A 17932-nucleotide genomic window follows, 5' to 3' on the forward strand; every position below is an offset into this window, starting at 1 on the left:
GCGTTCCACTGCAGCCAAGTGTAGCAGTTAGCTCCCCCTGGTGACCGGAAGCATCCACAACGCTCTAATATAATGGGCTTGGGAGTAGAGTGACGCCAGAGGGACTACCCGATCTATGCGTGAGAGCTCAGCACTTGATAATCCTTATTGTTTTGGGTCTCGTGGGGTCTTTTGAATACGATTCTTTTGAGGGTTTCTGCTTTCCTTGGTGAACGATCTATCTGTCCTGCTGCATTCTGTTGCCAATTGATTTTACTTTTTTAAATATATAGCTGCCTGGACACTATTTAAATTGACTTTTTTTATGAACTGTAACTAGGGCTTATTTTTGGATTAGGGCTTATATTTTGAGCATCCTCAAAAATCCTGAAAAATCATGCTAGGGCTTTTTTTCTGGGAAAAATGGTAGCTTCTTGCACCTCTCAAAATAAAGTATGGGGGAGTGGGCATATTGATATCAAGAGACTTATCAACAAGGGTTAAGATGTTAACATCAAGATATAGAAAAGATAAATATTATGGTATGTGTGGAGGTGGGAAATGTTATTTATATATTAGTTATTTACTTTCCACATACGAACCAAGGTGGCTTTATAATGTTTTGGGAAAGCAGTTGCATGAATTTCCTGAGGATCATATTATATTGTGTGGGGATTTTAATCTGACCAGGGTTCCAACCATAGATAATTCTTTAAGATCCAATTTAATGACCAACCCCCACAGATGCAGACTAAAGCGTTTTGTGAATAAGTGGACCCTGAATGACATCAGGACTGGGTTACATCCCTTGGAACACAAATATTCAAAACAGCACAGTTTTTATCAAGAATAGATTATTTTATGGTGGAGAATTCTCTCTCTTCTAGAACAAAAGGGGCCAATATTGGTACAATAACCTGGTAAGATCATGCCCCAATATGGTGGGATATAGACAGTTCAAATAATGGAGGCAAGCATTTTTGGAGAGTAAATGACAGCTCATTTAATGATGCAGAATTGTCAGAAAATTCATACAGACTTTTTGGATAATTTACATTTTAATGACACTATTAAAATGATGCCCATCATTCTGTGGGACATTGTAAAGGCAATCATTCATGGCAGGTTGAGAAAAGTGCTTTTTAATCCAAACTTTGTACAACTTAGAATTCATCCATTAATCAAATCCCTCTAGTACAGTACTAAAAGGGATGGAGAAGTCTCCAGGGTCACTAAATCTGTACTATATCTTTCAGAGTTAGCCAAGGGAGTTGGGGATCCCAAATATCAAAAAGTACTTCATTGCCTCCCATCTTAAGACTGTAATAGACTGGCATAGAATATCAGACAGAAAACACAATGGGTTATGACTGAACAGCCTGAATGGGGTTGGTACTTGTCAGGTCTCTATTATGGGTACCCAAGTAGCTAAGTCTGAAGTTAATTTGTCTCTCTCTTTACCAGTAGGTGCTAGGAATTATTTTTAACGAACACCTATCAGACACATTAGAAATTTTCTTTCTGAAATGGAGTCAGATGATCCACTTACGGGAAAAGGTGGGTTTGGATAGGCTCGAACACGTGTGGGAAATTCTAAATTGCTCAGCTTTGAAGACCTACTCCCAAGGCGATCTTTTTTCAAATTTATAAAAGGTGCACTATGTGAGATCCAGTTGGGGTGAGGCAGGGTCTTCTCAAAGGGAAAACTTTAGTTGAAGGGTATTGTGATAAAGGTGAAATTCTTAAAGGTGTATTATCCAGATTATATTCTATATTAAATGGAGCCCTCCTGGATAACCAAATCATATAAAAGCATGGGAGAATGATTTGGGGGAATCCTTGGAGGAGGCTACCTGGGATTTATGTTTTATATCTATAGGGCATTGTTTTATTTTTTCCTCCCTGGTTTAATGTGTATATAAATTACTTTAGAATTGGTATCTTACCCCAGAGCAATTGCAAAAGCTATATCCTTCAACAATGACACTTGCTGGTGTCAGAATGGAGAAAAAGGTATATTTTTTTTCTTATCTGGTGGCAATGTCTGCCTATTCAAGGCTTCTGGGACAGGACTGTGAAATTGATTAATGATATTAATTAATTAAGATTTGTACTATCATGAAACATCTTGTAAATTTTCCATCATCTGATATTGCCTCCCCTATGAAAAGTTTGCTTTCACAGATTGCAGTTGCTGCCAGATGTACTATTGCTGCTTGGTGGAAAAGAAATGGAGTTCCACCAGTCGAGGTAGTGTGTCAGCATCTTAAAAACTGTACAATGTATGGAGAAATTGATGGTTTGGAAACACAGCTTACCCAAATTCCAGAATATTTAGGTTCCTTCTGACTCTTAGATTGAGAAAAACAAGAACTGAAAGGTGGTGTGACTTGTATAAGCTTATTGTTGCCTTTTCTTTTCTCTGTTCCTCTCTTCCTATTTATTACCAAGTGGGTATAATTCTGCTGGGGGGGTGGTAGGGGAAATGGGGAGAGGGTTGGGGTGGGAGCTTTTTGGAATACTATGGAAACATCAGTGGTGGCTTTTGGATTCACTGTTATCTGAGTTGTATGTTTCAATAAAGCATTAATTACAAAAAAGAAACAGAAATCAACAGGAAGATATTTGGTGCTGATCTTATGATGGCTTTCAGGAGAGAAAGTCTGTAGCCATTCTGTGTGAGCTCACTAGCGCCTCATGGTGAACTTTTTCTACAGCACAGGGTTATGATTTTTCCAGATGTAGTTAAGCAAACTCAGAAAAAATGTAAGTTATTTTTTTATTGACACCTAGGATCTTACAGCTAGAGGCATTGACTTTTCTAAAATTTCCCTGTAAGTGTTTGCTGTATTAAGTATAAGAACATTTCCTATATGTGTTTTGAACTTAGCCAACTAACTTTTTCCCTAAATGATAAATTTGTAAAACAAGGCACATTAATACCTTCATCTTGGTTCTCTGATTGTCTTTGTTCTCATTATGGATATAGGCTTGGGATGTTGCTGGCTTTTTCACATTTTTTCTTTTTAAATATATTTCTTGATGAATTGTTATTAAATCTCCCCCCCCCCCCCATTGTTTCCATTTTATAGAGCTATATATGTTTGGTTTTCTTCAAACATTTTTTTTACTTATATATGGTAATTTTTTCTGCTGTGATTTCTTTTCTTCTTGCAGAATGAAACTTAGATCTGATTTGCAAGCAAATGCATGCAAATCAGTTCATTACAAGTTAAATTAATGTGAATCATCATGATTTGCCTCAAAATTTGCAAGTCACGTTTTGACTGAAAGTTAGCTATAACTCGAGCGTTGCAGCTAACTTTCCCCAGGAGCATTGGGACAATGCACATCTCATTGTTTCTAGGCTGAAGTCTAAAGGGTCCAATGTGGTCACTCCCAGGTGGCTAAAGGTAACAAAAAAAAATCTATAACTTAGCCTTACCTTCTCACCCCTAGTCCCCCTCCTTCTCCCCTTCGATGTACTTGCAATTATGCTTGGGGTTTGATGTTTAAGTCCATAGTACAACCTATGCTGCAGGGTTGATGCCATATGCAAAATGGTATTGGCCAGCCTTTGCATACATTTTCTATGAAAATGTATGCATCAAAGGCTATCCTCACAAGTTGTAACTGCTGAATTATCCACGCAAATTTTCCCTGAAAATTTATGCACATTTTAATATCCAAAAATATGCATATAAGTCCAAACCTCTCCCCAATCCAACCCATGGAAATGCCTCTGGTCAGTTTGAGCAAACTTACATGCAAATATGACAGCTGCATATATTTATTGGGGACAGGCAATTTTATTAATGGATGTTTCTGCAAGTAAAACAGTTTTACCCACAGTAGTCTCTTTGAAAATTAACCTTTTAAATGCCAAATAATCATGCCATGAAAATTGAGGAAAAAGTAAAGAATTAGTTAAGAAGTTATTCAATTCATCTAATCAACATGAAATACTTTAACCTCAAATCCACCATAAGTGTGGGAGGAAGGACCTTAGGAAAAGCAAGCTATAAGAAAATTGCAAGTCAATTTTAATTATGTAGCTAGCAAATCATTATTTTCTCCATAGACTTACTAATAGTAATCCCCTCAGCTGGAGGAACTACAGATGGCGTAATCATGTTTTCCTCTAAGAAGGTCCTTAGATCTGGAGCAAAAGAAGAAAAAAATCTAGCTCCTTCTGATTTAACTAGTCATTTACATGGAAATTTAAGGAATAAGTCAGCTCCCAGTGCCACAGCCTGTGCTCTCATGATCAGAAACAATTGTTATTTATTTTGTCTCTTTATATATATATCAGGGAAAAACCTTAATTTTCTAACCATAAAAATGAGCTCCTTATTCCATATAAAAGCCCTTGAGGAGTAATTTTTTTCATTTGAGTGTAAAGTTTGTGAGTACTTGTTGTTCACAGATTTTACACACGTTTTAAAATTTCTCAATTTTTAAAACTGAAACTATGCACCTAAATGCTAGCCTGCTGAAATCCATCTTCTAGTATGCCTCTTTTTCTTTGCTGGTAAAAATACACATGTGCAGAGTAATGAAAGAATTTTCATGTGGGAAGTTTTCAAAAGGCCATTTATTTGGATAAAGCACTGTTTTATTTGTATAATTGCCTTTTAAAATTGCTCTCGTAATGTCCAGTCACTATCTGATCCCAAGGCTTAGATCTTAAGAAAAGACATATGTTTAAAAATGTAGTTATAATATTCATTTAAATGGGGAATACATTTTTGAACCAGATGCTGTCTTTTTAAATTAAGTATCTGAAAACTTCTGAGAGATTTTGGCTTGTAGGACACTTTTTCTAGTTAAAAGGTTTTGTCATTGAGTCATTTTAGTTGTTTATATGTTGATAATGTAAACTTCCACTGCTGACCCACTTCCTCATTCATAACAACCTTTACGACACTATAGTAGAATATTTGACCATCATACTAGGCATCATTGTGTGGTTAAACAGCCAATGTCACTCAGCCTTATATATAATCATCGGTCAGTCCATGTTGGAACATCATTTTTTTTGGTTATTTTCTTGTGCTGATTACACCCGTGAATTAAAACTTATTATAATTGTCTTAATGACATATATCAATATCCACAAGTCTCTTCGACATAATTCCCAAAGCTTTTATAATATTTTCTTCTCCAAATATTTAATATTGAACAATGTACTTATCTGATGTTGACACGCTTATTTCTCTGCTGTAAACCAACCATGAAACTTCTACCAAAGTTTTTTCAGCATTGTGGTACTTCATACAAGCTCTTTACTGCCAGACACCGTACCGTGTTTCGGACTTCACCATGTCCTTCATCAAGGGCTACACATTCGCGTCTGGAAACCAAGAGTCACACCGATAGTAACTAAGCTTTATAACAATTGCGAAAAAATACATGACAGTACTCACTTTAAAGCAGCATGGCGTTTCTCAGCGTGTTCATTATTTCTTCTCTTCCGGTTGCCGGTACGTCATGCAATTTAACCACCCCTACACTGATGACGTCTGACTTACGTCACTTCTGTTCATGAAGAGTACCATTCAATAGCGCTGTTTAAACCCGAAGGGTAAACTGAACGCATTCGGAAAATCCATTGTTGTTCCCGCAAATTTATGTTGATAATACAATATATATAGTAAGGATATTGGGATAGTGTTATATATCATCAAATAGTACATTAAAGCCTATAAGGTCAGTATTCAAAGCCATTTAGACATAACTGTTATCTGTCTGAATGATATGTTTTTGAATATTGAGTCATTTATCTGGCTAGATTTTAGCTGGCTAAGTCATTATCAGGGTGTCTCTGGTAGGAGTTTAGTTATCCAGCTGATATAGCCAAATTTCAGTTTTATCTGGTTAAGCAGCAAGTTATCTAGCTTCTCAAGGCCAGATAACTAAAAAAAAAGAAAACAAAAAACTACTAACCGATTATATTCAAACATAGCTGGTTAGGTTTTTGTTATCTAGCTGGATAACTTTGGGACAGTATATTCAGTGGGACAAGATATCTGGTTAACTTTAGGATAAATTGTCCTCTCGCTGGTTTACTGAATATTGACCTCTGAGTCAGAGTCTTGCAGTGTCAGAATCTAGAATGTCTGAGTTAATTTTTTACTTTCAATAGCTCTAATATATTCTGTCAGTGGATACTATATATATAGATATATATTCTCCAACAACAGTAGGAATTGCAGGTAGAACTTAATTACCCCTTCTCTTCCTAATGATGTATGAGCCAATTAAAACTGTTTATGAGAAACTTGGTTGAAATTCTAGAAAATCTGCAGATGGTGGACATTCTTGCAAATTTAATACTTATTAAAAAAATTGCTACAGTTGTAGCAAAATTTGCTACTTTAGCAAAAATTCATAGACTTCTATTCCATTGCAAGAAATTTGCATATGCTCAGCTCTACTGCTAGCTATTCTGTTTTTAGAACCTGGCTTGTCAACAGACTTCTATGATTGTGGATATTTCTGTAAAAGTAAATATGAGTTTTGAAGCAAATTGACCAATTTTTAAATCTTAAGAATAAATGTTTGCCTTTCTGATATATTAAGTCTCTATTATTGTGAGACGTCACCTGCAAAAATGATCAAAGCTTTCAGAACCATAATTAACCTAAAATAAATTACAGTATGTCAGAGGATGTGGAAGTAACATCAATAGCTTCTACACATTTAAGATTAATTAGGTATAACTACTGGGAGCATCTATTTCAAATAAGAAAAATGTATTACTGTAAATGCTTTTTAACCTTGTAAATTGATATGAATGTTTTATATTATCTTCCTTCTGGAAGATTTTGATTTATTAGGATGATTTTAGTGAATCTTAAATGAGATTTAAGATTCTGCAAACGTGACTAATGGCAATGGCTTTCCTTTTTTCATTAGGTAGTACTTATTGACCCACTAGGACTTACACTATATTCATAAGTCTTATTATAGGTATATTAAACTGGTTTGTAAATAATTAGTATCTTCTATTCCTCTGTGCCACCAAATCTTTGAACAGAGCAAAAACATATGGCTTCTCAAGCAATACTGCTTTTAAATGTATTGAGCCAGTTACATTTTAAAAAATGGTATACAAAATATGTATGCAAAAAATGTTAATCTATATAATAATAGAGAACTCATCCAGTTGTGTGGATGCTGTTTTGGAACCCTATATACATGGGGTATTTTTCAAAACATTAAAGGCCATAGTTTTGATGAGAAAGTGTAAAGACAAAGATACGTAGTCTGAAGGTAAACAAAAATAATGGCCTGTTTGGTGTTTGTTGCAATGGGCATAGCAAAGTCCACTGTACAGGTAGACTTCAACTCCTCTGTCACATGTTTACCAATAATCTAGGAAGCTTCTCCTAGGGACTAAAGAGAGAGACTCTCCCTAAGGTCCATGAGGAGACGGGAGTTGGCACATTTCCAATTATCCTTTTTCTGGATCCTGAAAGCAGAGTGAATATGGGCAACATTTTATAAATAAATAACTACTGTTTTTCAGTGGATTCTATTTCTACTATCCTATTTTTGTTTTCTGGCAAAAGCATATAGCCTACTTATAAAATATGTTTAAAGGAGAATTCAGGTATGACAATGTACTGATATATAAAGTTATACATTCATGATACAATATGAAAGTAGGCATTTTGAATCTGTTTGGCCGGTATTATATATGTTAACATAGGTGTGAAGGAAGTGAAATGCAGATTTCAAAATTCCCAAGTGAACTTACTAATTTCCTTCTTTATACTGAATATTTGCAATGTTTTATCTGGATCCTAGTGTTAAAGCTCTGTTGATAAAGCTGAGAGATAGCAATCTGTTATTAACGGAGTTGCTGGAGATAGCAATCTGTTATTTAGAATAGTTATGGGTGGATCCTTGGACCAGTGGCAGGTGACCACGCCCTCGGGGGAGCTCCCGAGAGGGACCACTGGTCAGGCTTAGTGTAGGAGACAGACACACACTAGTTCTTTTATTAGACAATATATTAAACCACCAGAGGTGGCAGTAGTGAGATGGAAGCACCCGGCTGGGCTGTAGTCCCTCAGGTATTGGAACAGCGATCCCAAGGTGGCTGAGCTGTAGAGAAACTAAGAAAGTGAGTAGATAGGATACGCAGAGTTCTGGAACAAGTCCTTGATGATAACCCTCACACCATAGTCTCTTGAGGCAGCCCAGGAGTTGGAATGCAGTAGGCCCTCGAGGAGCGAGTACCTGTCCCAGGGAAAGCTCTGAGAGATAGATGGAAACTCACTAATGTAAGCAGCGATGACTTCTTAGCAGAAGTGGTATTCAGGAGCTGGTCCGGGACGTTGACCCTCGAGGAGCGAGTACCGGTTCCGGACTGAGACCTGAAAAGAAAAAGAGAGAGCGAGGCCCCCGAGGAACGGGTACCTCTAGTGAAGTCCGAGGAGGCAGAGTAGCTACGTTTGCGGAGAGCGAATCCCATTCGCAGTGACCTGGAGGAAGCTAGGTAAACCTATCCCTTGCTAACTCCTCTTGCTAGCGAAAACTGAGACCTTAAATATCTGGAGCTGATGACGTCATCTCAGGGGAAAGCCCCTGAGGTTCGCGCCAACGCCGGCACATCAGTCGGGCCGCGCGCGCCCTTAGGCATCTGGTCAACATGGCAGCTTGCAGCGTCGAGCCGGTCCTGGAACGCCGGAGGAGGATGGCCTGGAGACGCCGCAGCAGCTAGCCTTCCATCAACCTCGGAGGGAGTCGCCAACGAGGTAAGGTGGGCGGAACAGAGATGTCGGACAGTGACGGACACAACAGCTAGAGCTAATGTAGCATTGATTTTGGAGAAAATTGATACCATAGTCAATTTTACAGTCCAATCTATTTGTGGCCAACCCTTTGGTTAGCCACTAGATGGGCCTTCATCCTTTACCATTTGGACTAATAACAGCATAGTAAGATTTTACTTTCTTTTTCAGTCTTTCCAGTGAGCTGACTGTGATTGGCTATCTCAAGGGCATAAGCTAGAGCTAAAGTATAGTGTGTGTCATTTTGAGTTGGCTCTTGAAGAGTAAGGAGCTATTTTTCCTTTCACCCTGGTGAATGTGGGCCTACTAACCCCACTTGATATTTTTCTTGCATTTGAGGAGATTCCTCATCAGTACACTCCCTGTCTGAGAGGATCTGCTCCACATTTGAAGCAATAGACTTTGTTCAGGATTTTTATGTTTTTCTTCTCGTTCTGGTGAACACCCTGTATTTTTTTGGAGAGGGGCAAACCCCTCCCCAATTCTGAGGGAAGTGACTGGAGACCTGTGAGCTAATACTTTTACTCACTAGAGGATGCAAGACCAGTGACAGCACTATCCAGCATGGAATATTTTTGGACTTAGCAATTTCAATTTGGATTTTTTCCACTTTGTTAGTGTGGAGGTTTCTTTTTCCCACCCCTCCTAATACTAGGCGTAAGAGGGATAGATACCTTTGGTCAATACTGGAAACATCATGCATTTCCCCCAAAGAAATCACACAGAGTGGAAAGAGAGTAGAGGATCAAAACATCAAGATCTGGAGATGCCCAAGCAGATCTCTACACCAAAGGGATCAGGACACAGGCTGTGGGCAAAAGACAAAAGTTTGGACTCAGGTAGGATCTTCTCTGGATTTGGTGTTTCCTCCCTTAGGATTCCCTGTCTGACTGGGCTGTATGCATCAGAATGAGGAAACAGTGGCAAGCTCGCTCCCAGGAGCTAGAGAGATGGACACAAGCACCCAGCAGAGAGACTATATAAATAGTTCCAATGTACGGTTTCATTTGTGGAAAGTATACAGGAACATCGGTGTATAAAAATAAATAAATAAATATATGGGATAGTGATTGACGTTTTTGTATGGAAGAGAAGCCCCAAAGAAAAAAAATACTTTTATGACCCTAGAGGTCTCTACCTGTGGAAATGCTTAAAGGTGAATTTTAAAAGCACGGAATGCACATCAATTAGGGGATACGCAAGGACATCAGACTTATGCATGCTGTCTGTATTTTAAAAAACATCCATACCCGCACATATATGCTGCAGCATGCATATATCAAAAATAAGGGTGAGGTCTGGGCAGAGCATGGGCATTTTGGGGCCTGGCCAAAAGATGCGCACATAAATACTTATGCATCCGGTGCTTGCAGAGGTCCCCTGCTGCGTAATTTTTCTAATCCTATGGATGTTGTGTAAATCATAAAATAAAAGAATTGAGCTATTTCTGAGGGGTTTGAAGGGTCTGGGGTAACTGGGGGAGTGTAGGCTATCAAACAAGGAGGGTTGGAGGACCTAGCTGTTAACTAGGCAAACTGGTGGGCAAACTGGTAAACTGGGAATGGCATGGATGTGCACCCCTTTTAAAATCCCCAGACTTGCTCAGTAGAAGCGAGATTTACGGACCCATGCGTATGCCCAGTTAAAATTTGGCACATGTGCACATGACCAGGCTATTTTATAACATGCATGCATATACACTCACAAATTATAAAATAGCAGTTTCCCTGGGTGCGGGCCGACGCATAAGAACATAAGAAAATGCCATACTGGGTCAGACCAAGGGTCCATCAAGCCCAGCATCCTGTTTCCAACAGTGGCCAATCCAGGCCATAAGAACCTGGCAAGTACCCAAAAACTAAGTCTATTCCATGTAACCATTACTAATGGCAGTGGCTATTCTCTAAGTGAACTTAATAGCAGGTAATGGACTTCTCCTCCAAGAACTTATCCAATCCTTTTTTAAACACAGCTATACTAACTGCACTAACCACATTCTCTGGCAACAAATTCCAGAGTTTAATTGTGCATTGAGTAAAAAGGAACTTTCTCCGATTAGTTTTAAATGTGCCCCATGCTAACTTCATGGAGTGCCCCCATGTTTGAAAGTTAGTCTTAATGAGATGCTATCAAGTAGGTGAGATGTTACTCATCAGCTCCAAGTGACCAGTGGAAATTTGTTTCCCATCCTGAACACACAGGTGATTCTAAGAGACATTTATGCTCTTTACCTTTGAAAATGAGCAAAGGAGCAAAGAAATTGCTTTCTAATATGGATAATATATCTGCCATGAATCAAATTTGTCATCTTTATTTGCTTAAGATTTGTAGGACTGCATTCAAACACCTCTCTCTTGCTTCTAGAAGTAAATACTTAATTTTTTCTTAATCTTATGAAGGATCTGATAGGACCTAAAGAAATAGTAAAGTAGACAAGATTAAGTTGTCAGTTTATGGATTTAGTAGAAATCTTGAGATGGTGACCACAAATTTTAGGACATAAAAACATAAGGCTTGCCTTACTGGGTCAGACCAAGGGTCCATCATGCCCAGTATCCTGTTACCAATCTTGGCCAAGCCAGGACACAAGTACATGGCAGGAATCCCAAGGGCTAGATAGATTCCAAGCTGCTTATTCCAAGAATAAGCAGTGGATTTCTGCAACTCTCCCTTAATAATTAATGGACTTTTGCTCTAGAAACTTGTCCAAACCTTTTTTAAACACAGCTATACCAATAGCTTTCACTATATCCTCTGGCATTGAGTAAAAAATATTTTCTCTTACTAGTTTTAAATGTATTACCCAGTAACTTCATTGTGTGTCCCATAGTCTTTGTATTTTTCGAAAGAGTAAACATTCCACTCGTTATTTTATAGACCTATGTCATGTAACCCTAAGCCATCTCTTATCCAAGCTGAAGAGTCTTAAACTTTTTAGCCTTTCTTCGTAGGGGAAATGTTCCATCCCTTTATCATTGGTCGCTCTTTTCTTTACCTTTTCTAATTCTGCTAGTGGTGAACAAAACTGAACACAATATACTCAAGATGAGGTTGCACTATGGAGCAATACAGAGGTAATATTATATTCTTTGTTTTATTCTTCATTCCTTTTGTAATAATCCCTAGCATTCTATTTCCTTTCTTGTCTGCTGCTGCACACCTAGCAGAAGGTTTTAGCATATTTTAATTGATGACACTAGATCCTTTTCCTGAATGGTGACACCTAATGTTGGAACCTTGCATTTTTTAGCTATAATTTGGATTACTCTTTCCTAAATGCATTACTTTGCACTTATCTACATTAAATTTAATTTGCCATTTGCATGCCCTGTCTCCCAGTTTTGTAATGTCCTCTTCACAATTTCTCACAGTCCTCTTGTGATTTGACAACCTTGTGAAATTCTGTGTTATCAGCAAACTTGATCACCTCACTTGTTCCCATTTCCAGGGCATTTATAGATATATTAAAAAGCATCGGTCTCAGAACAGATCCCTGGGGCACTCCACTATTCACCTTTTTCCATTGGAAAATTTTACCATTTAGCTGTACTCTGTTTTCTATCTTTTTAACCAGTTGGCAGTCCACAATAGGACATTGCCAACTATCCCTTGACTTTCTAATTTCCTAAGAAGTCTCTTATGAGGGACTTTGTCAAATGCTTTCTGAAAATCCAGGTGCACTATATCAACTGGCTCACCTTTATCCACATGTTTGTTTATGCCCTCAAAAAAAAAAAGTAGCAAATTTGTGAGGCAAGACTTCCCTTGGCTAAATCCATGTTGGCTTTGACCCATTAAACTATGTTTATCTATATGTTCAGCAATTTTGTTCTTTATAATGGTTTCTACTATTTTGCCTGGCACAGATATCAGACTCACTGGTATGTAATTTCCTGGATCACCCCTTGATCCCTTTTTAAAAATTGTGGTTACGTTGGCAACCCTCCAGTCTTCAGGTACCATAGATGATGTTATTGATAGTTTACAAATTTCGAACAGCAGGTCTGCAATTTCATTTCTCAGTTCTTTCAGCTCTCTGGGATGTATACCATCTGGTCCAGGTGATTTGCTACTCTTTAGTTTGTCAGTTTGCCCTAGTACATCTTCCAGGTTCACTGAGATTTTTTTCAGTTCCTCAGAATTATCACCTTTGAATATCATTTCTGGCATTGATATATCTCTTACCTCTTTCTCAGTGAATACTGAAGCAAAGAATTCATTAAAGGGTAGATTTTAAAATGTCCATGTCTATGGGCATTAAATGCGTGTACGGCGTGCCATGTGTCAAAGGGAAGGTATTTTTCAACATTCGTGCAAATACATGCGAGCAATGCAAAATGGGGCAGATTTTAATATCTAAGCCCAATTTTATAACATGCGCGCGCAAGGGGGTGCTCAATTGTGCAACTTGCGTGCCGAGCCACGCAGGCTTCCTCCGTTCCCTCTGAGGCCACTCGGAAATCGAAGCAGCCTCGGAGGGAACTTTCCTTCCGCCCCCCCACCTTCCCCTCCCTTCCCCTATCTAACCCACCCCCTGGCCCTACCTAAATCCCCCCCCCACACACCTTATTTGATGGAGTGTTGGCCCTGCAGGGCCAACGCTCAGGCAATGTAAATAAGGGAGACAATAGGAAGCAGTGAAATGGGTGTATGATAGAAGTTATTGGTGCCTTCCCCAGTAATGTGTCCTTGCTGGAAGTGGTCATGAGTTCTTGATTGCAAGAGAATGTAGGCATCATGAGTGGATCTTGGAAACCGGGGCACGACATTCATGATTATGCCCTTGGCAGTACAGATCATTTGCATGTTTGAGTGGAAGTTGTTGCGGTACATGGCCTCATCTCCTCATGGTACCCTTATGGGGACGTGAGTGCAATCGATAGCTCCCAAGACCTAGGGGAAGCGTGCGATTTGATAGAAACCAGTCTTTATTTGCTGATGTTCCTTTCTTCTGCAAGGGAAAGATATAAAATGTGTTTTCCTAAGCAACAAAAGATTTAGATAGACATGATTTAATGGGAACAGCCAGCATGGATTTACCCAAAGGGAAGTCATGCCTCACAAATCTACTTTTTTTGAAGGGGTGAATAAACATTTGGACAATGGTGAACCAGTAGTTGTGGTATATTTGGATTTTCAGAAGGCGTTCAACAAAGTCCCTTATGAGAGGCTTCTAAGAAAATTAAAGTAATGTATAGGAGATGATGTTCTTTTGTGCACTGCAAACTGGTCAAAAGACAGGAAACAGAGTAGGATTAAATGGTGTTTTCTCAGTGGAAAAAGGTAAACAGTGGAGTGCCTCAGGGATCTGTACTTGGACTGGTGCTTTTTAATATATTTATAAATGATGTAGAAATGGGTATAATGAATGAGGTGATCAAATTTGCGAATTTCACAAGATTATGCAGAGTAGTTAAATATCAAGCGGATTGAGATAAATTGCAGGAGGACCTTGTGAGCCTGGAAGATTTGGGCTGCCGAATGGCAGATGAAATTTAATGTGGACAAGTGCAAGATGATGCATATAAGGAAAATAACCCATGCTGTAGTTGCACGATGTTAAGTTCCATCTTAGAAGTTACCACTCAGGAAAGTGATTTAGGCTTCATAGTGGATAACACATTGGAATCATCTGCTCAGAGTGCTGTAGCAATAAAAAAAAAAGCAAACAAACTTAAGAATTATTAGGTAGGAATGACAAATAAAACAATGGATGTCATAATGCATCTATATTGCTCCATGGTGAGACCCACCTTGAATGCTATGTGCAAATCTGGTTGCTGCATCTTGAAGACATCTTTGCACTGGAAAAAGTGCAGAGAAGGGCCACCAAAATAAGGAGCATGGAACGGCTCCTCTGTGACGAAAGGCTAAAGAGGTTAGGGCTGTTGCGCTTGGAGAAGGGATGGCTTAGGCATGATATGAAAGTTCTTTAAAAACATTAAAGGACTTGAAAAGGTTAATGTAAATCTATTATTTACGCTCTCAGATAATAGAAGGACTAGGGGGTACTCCATGAAGTTAGTAAGTAGCTATTTAAAACAAATAGGAGAAAATTCTTTTTCACTCAATGCATAATTAAGCTCTGGAATTCATTCCTAGCGGATGTGATTATGGCAGTCAGTATAACCGAGTTTAAAAAAGGTTTGGATAAGTTCCTAGAGGAGAAGTCCATAAATTACTATTAATCAATAAAGAATAGTAGCTTGGGATCTATTTAATGTTTGGGTACCTGTCAGGTATTTGTGATTTGGATTGGCCAATGTTGGAATAGGATGCTGGGCTTGATGGATCCTTGGTCTGACCCAATATGACATATTTCTTATGCCAGCACTCAAACTGCAGCTCTACCAACAAAAAGGCAACACTTCAAATATCACACCAGGCTTTAAAACACCAATATACCTCCTATTTAGAAAATAGAACAAGCCTGGGTGCCTGAATTACCTATAAAAAAAATAAATGTATCTAAAAATATTGTACAAAAGCTACATAAAACTTCTTAACTCTTCCTCAGATGTCAGAAAAGAGACATTTATATCTAAAGATGGATTCTATACTCTCTCAATAACTCAGATAGTTTTGGCTAATACTTACATAGCTCCAATACAGTCTTTCACAGCCTGCCAAGCTTTGTTTACCTCAAAAGACAAATCTGCCATATCAAAACCCTAACTCCTAGAACTTGAACAGCAACAACCTTACCCAGGAAAGAGCAGCACTGCTGTGACATCAGGCCTTAGACCAATATGTCTCCTATTGAAAACAGAACAAGATGGACTGCTATAGATTCCTACACAGAAACTATACACAACAAAATTCCTCACATTGATCACACATACAGAGCACAGACCCTTACCAAAGGCAAAATAAGAGACTAACAAAATAAAGAAATATAATACAACAGTCATAATAATAAAACCATACTAACAAAAGAATAAATTTTAAAAACTGAGTAAAACATCCAATAATAAAAACCTCATAAAATGTTTATAACATTTCTCAAAATACCATTATAATATTTCAAAATAGCAGATATATCAAATAACATTCAATAATGAAACTATTTTAAAAATCTCCTACTCTTCATCCCTGAGATGTTTCAGTTTCCAACCACTTTTAGATTGTTGTGGTTTGGGGGAGAGGGGAGCTGTAGAAACTTTATTATCCTTGGACAAGCAGGATGCTAGTCCTCGCACATGGGTAACGTCACTGACGGAGCCCTATTGCGGGAAAACTTTCTTTCAAAGTTTCTAGAAACTTTTGACTGGCACTGTGAGGCCACTGAGCATGCCCAGCATGCCATGATATTCTCTGCCACAGGGATCTCTCTTCAGTCTTCGTTTTTCCTCGCTGCTGCAAGCATCATGGAGATAGGAGCCCTGTGAGTTTTTACTCACACATTACTGACTGAAAAAGTCATTATTTTCCAATTATCTCTCCCATAAGGGATATCTCTTTTTTTTCCACCGGACGGTGAGAATTTGGTATAGTTTTTACTGTAAGTAAAACATTTTTTCTCTCAGAAATTTTCCCCCTTTTTTCATCGACTGCTGTCTGTGAAAATATGACTTCAGGCTTTAAAAAATGTCCGATTTGCAATCGGACTATGTCTATCACAGATCCACACCTTGAGTGTGTTCTCTGCTTAGGCGAAAAGCATGATGTCTCATCCTGCCAACAGTGTGCAGAAATGACTCCAAAAGGAAGGAAGCTTAGACAGGAGAAAATGGAACACCTTTTTCACCTTCAACTCCTTCCTTCTCCTTCGTTGACGAAATCGTCCCCAGCAGGACTTACCAAAAATGTTTTGCTGAAAAAACGTCGTCTGGAGGGATCGGGTGATCAGGGATCGCCAACACCTTAGACGGCGTCGATAAGTTTGGTAATTGAACAAAGGCCTAAACATAAGCATCGACACCGACATGCCCAGACACCAACGTTAACTCCCTTCCCGGGAGAACAGAAAGCAAAGCGCCAAAAAGACAAGGAAATACCGCCACTGTCAGGGCCTAAAACCATCGCATGAGGTATTATCCACTCCTCCACCGCCACCGTCCATCCCAGCTGTATCACAGGAATTGTCCCTGTTAATCAAGCAGGCGGTGATGCAGGCCCTAAAAGAAATTCTGGCAACCATGCTGATGCCAGTGACATCACCGATGCCACTATCGATGCCAACATCGGTGACTTTGTTTTTACCAGTCACCATGCCGATGACCCTGTCTGTTCCAATACCGATGCCAATCTTCACGTGCCGATGCCAGGCAATAAAGACAAAACAACTACGGTGACCTCGAAGAGATCTTCAAAGACATTACTCCCATCTTCTATCCCGAAGCCTTCACCATCGGTGCCACTCCTTCTTGGGGATCCAGGACTCCCAGAGTCAGCACTACATCAAATAATAATGAAAAGATATCAGGATCTACTGGATTCTCTCCCCTCTAATCCAAGGGAAGAACATCTTGAGGAGTCATATCCTGAAGATCCATTGCCAGGACCTTCTGGCATTCCTCCTCCACCTAAGACTTCAGCAACTCCTCAGCACATCCAAGGATATGACACTTGGAGTGGCACAAATTCAGAAACGTCATCTGAGGATTTTATGTCTGAGCCATCCCCACCAGATCCTTGAAAGAAATCTCCTCCAGAAGATTTTACTTTCACAACTTTTGTCCAGGAAATGGCTGACACCATTCCTTTCAAATTATTCACAGAGCAGGATACCAGACAAAAACCTTGGAGATGCTTCAATTTGTCGACCCTCCATAACAAGTGGTAGCCATACCAGTGCATGATGTTCTCCTAGAATTGCAACATCGTCTGTGGGAACATCCCTGCTCTGTTCCAGCTGTCAGTAAGAGAATGGACCGTACATATTTAGTACAATCTGCTCCTGGGTATCAAGTCACAGCTCCCTCACCACTCAGTAGTGGTGGAGTCGGCACAAAAAAGATCAAAAAGAATTAGATCACATTCATCGAATCCCCCAGGTAAAGATCACAGGTTTTTAGATTCCCTGGGTCGTAAAGTCTATCAAGGGGCCATGTTGAACTCTAGAATCTCTTCATACCAACTCTACATGACCCAATATCAGAGATTTGTGGAAACAAATGCAAGATTTTGTTCCATCTCTTCCATCTCAATAT

The 17932-nt window shown here is 39.0% G+C and overlaps 1 protein-coding gene across 6 annotated transcripts in view; it reads left to right on the forward strand.

Moving 5' to 3' along the window:
* GULP1 (GULP PTB domain containing engulfment adaptor 1) overlaps positions 1–17932 on the forward strand; it is a 611398-nt gene that overhangs the window by 251782 nt on the left and 341684 nt on the right. For 4 of the 6 annotated variants that reach the window (XM_029605977.1, XM_029605980.1, XM_029605975.1 and 1 more), the window contains one exon: positions 2151–2229. The exons of the other annotated variants lie outside the window; for them this stretch is intronic. In XM_029605977.1, the coding sequence (XP_029461837.1) occupies positions 2181–2229 (49 nt within the window). In that variant the 5' untranslated portion in view covers positions 2151–2180. The remainder of the gene's footprint in view (positions 1–2150; positions 2230–17932) is intronic. 6 annotated transcript variants of the gene reach the window in all.

This window comes from Rhinatrema bivittatum, chromosome 6 (genome assembly GCF_901001135.1).
Source record: "Rhinatrema bivittatum chromosome 6, aRhiBiv1.1, whole genome shotgun sequence".
In the NCBI taxonomy this organism is placed as follows: Eukaryota; Metazoa; Chordata; class Amphibia; order Gymnophiona; family Rhinatrematidae; genus Rhinatrema; species Rhinatrema bivittatum.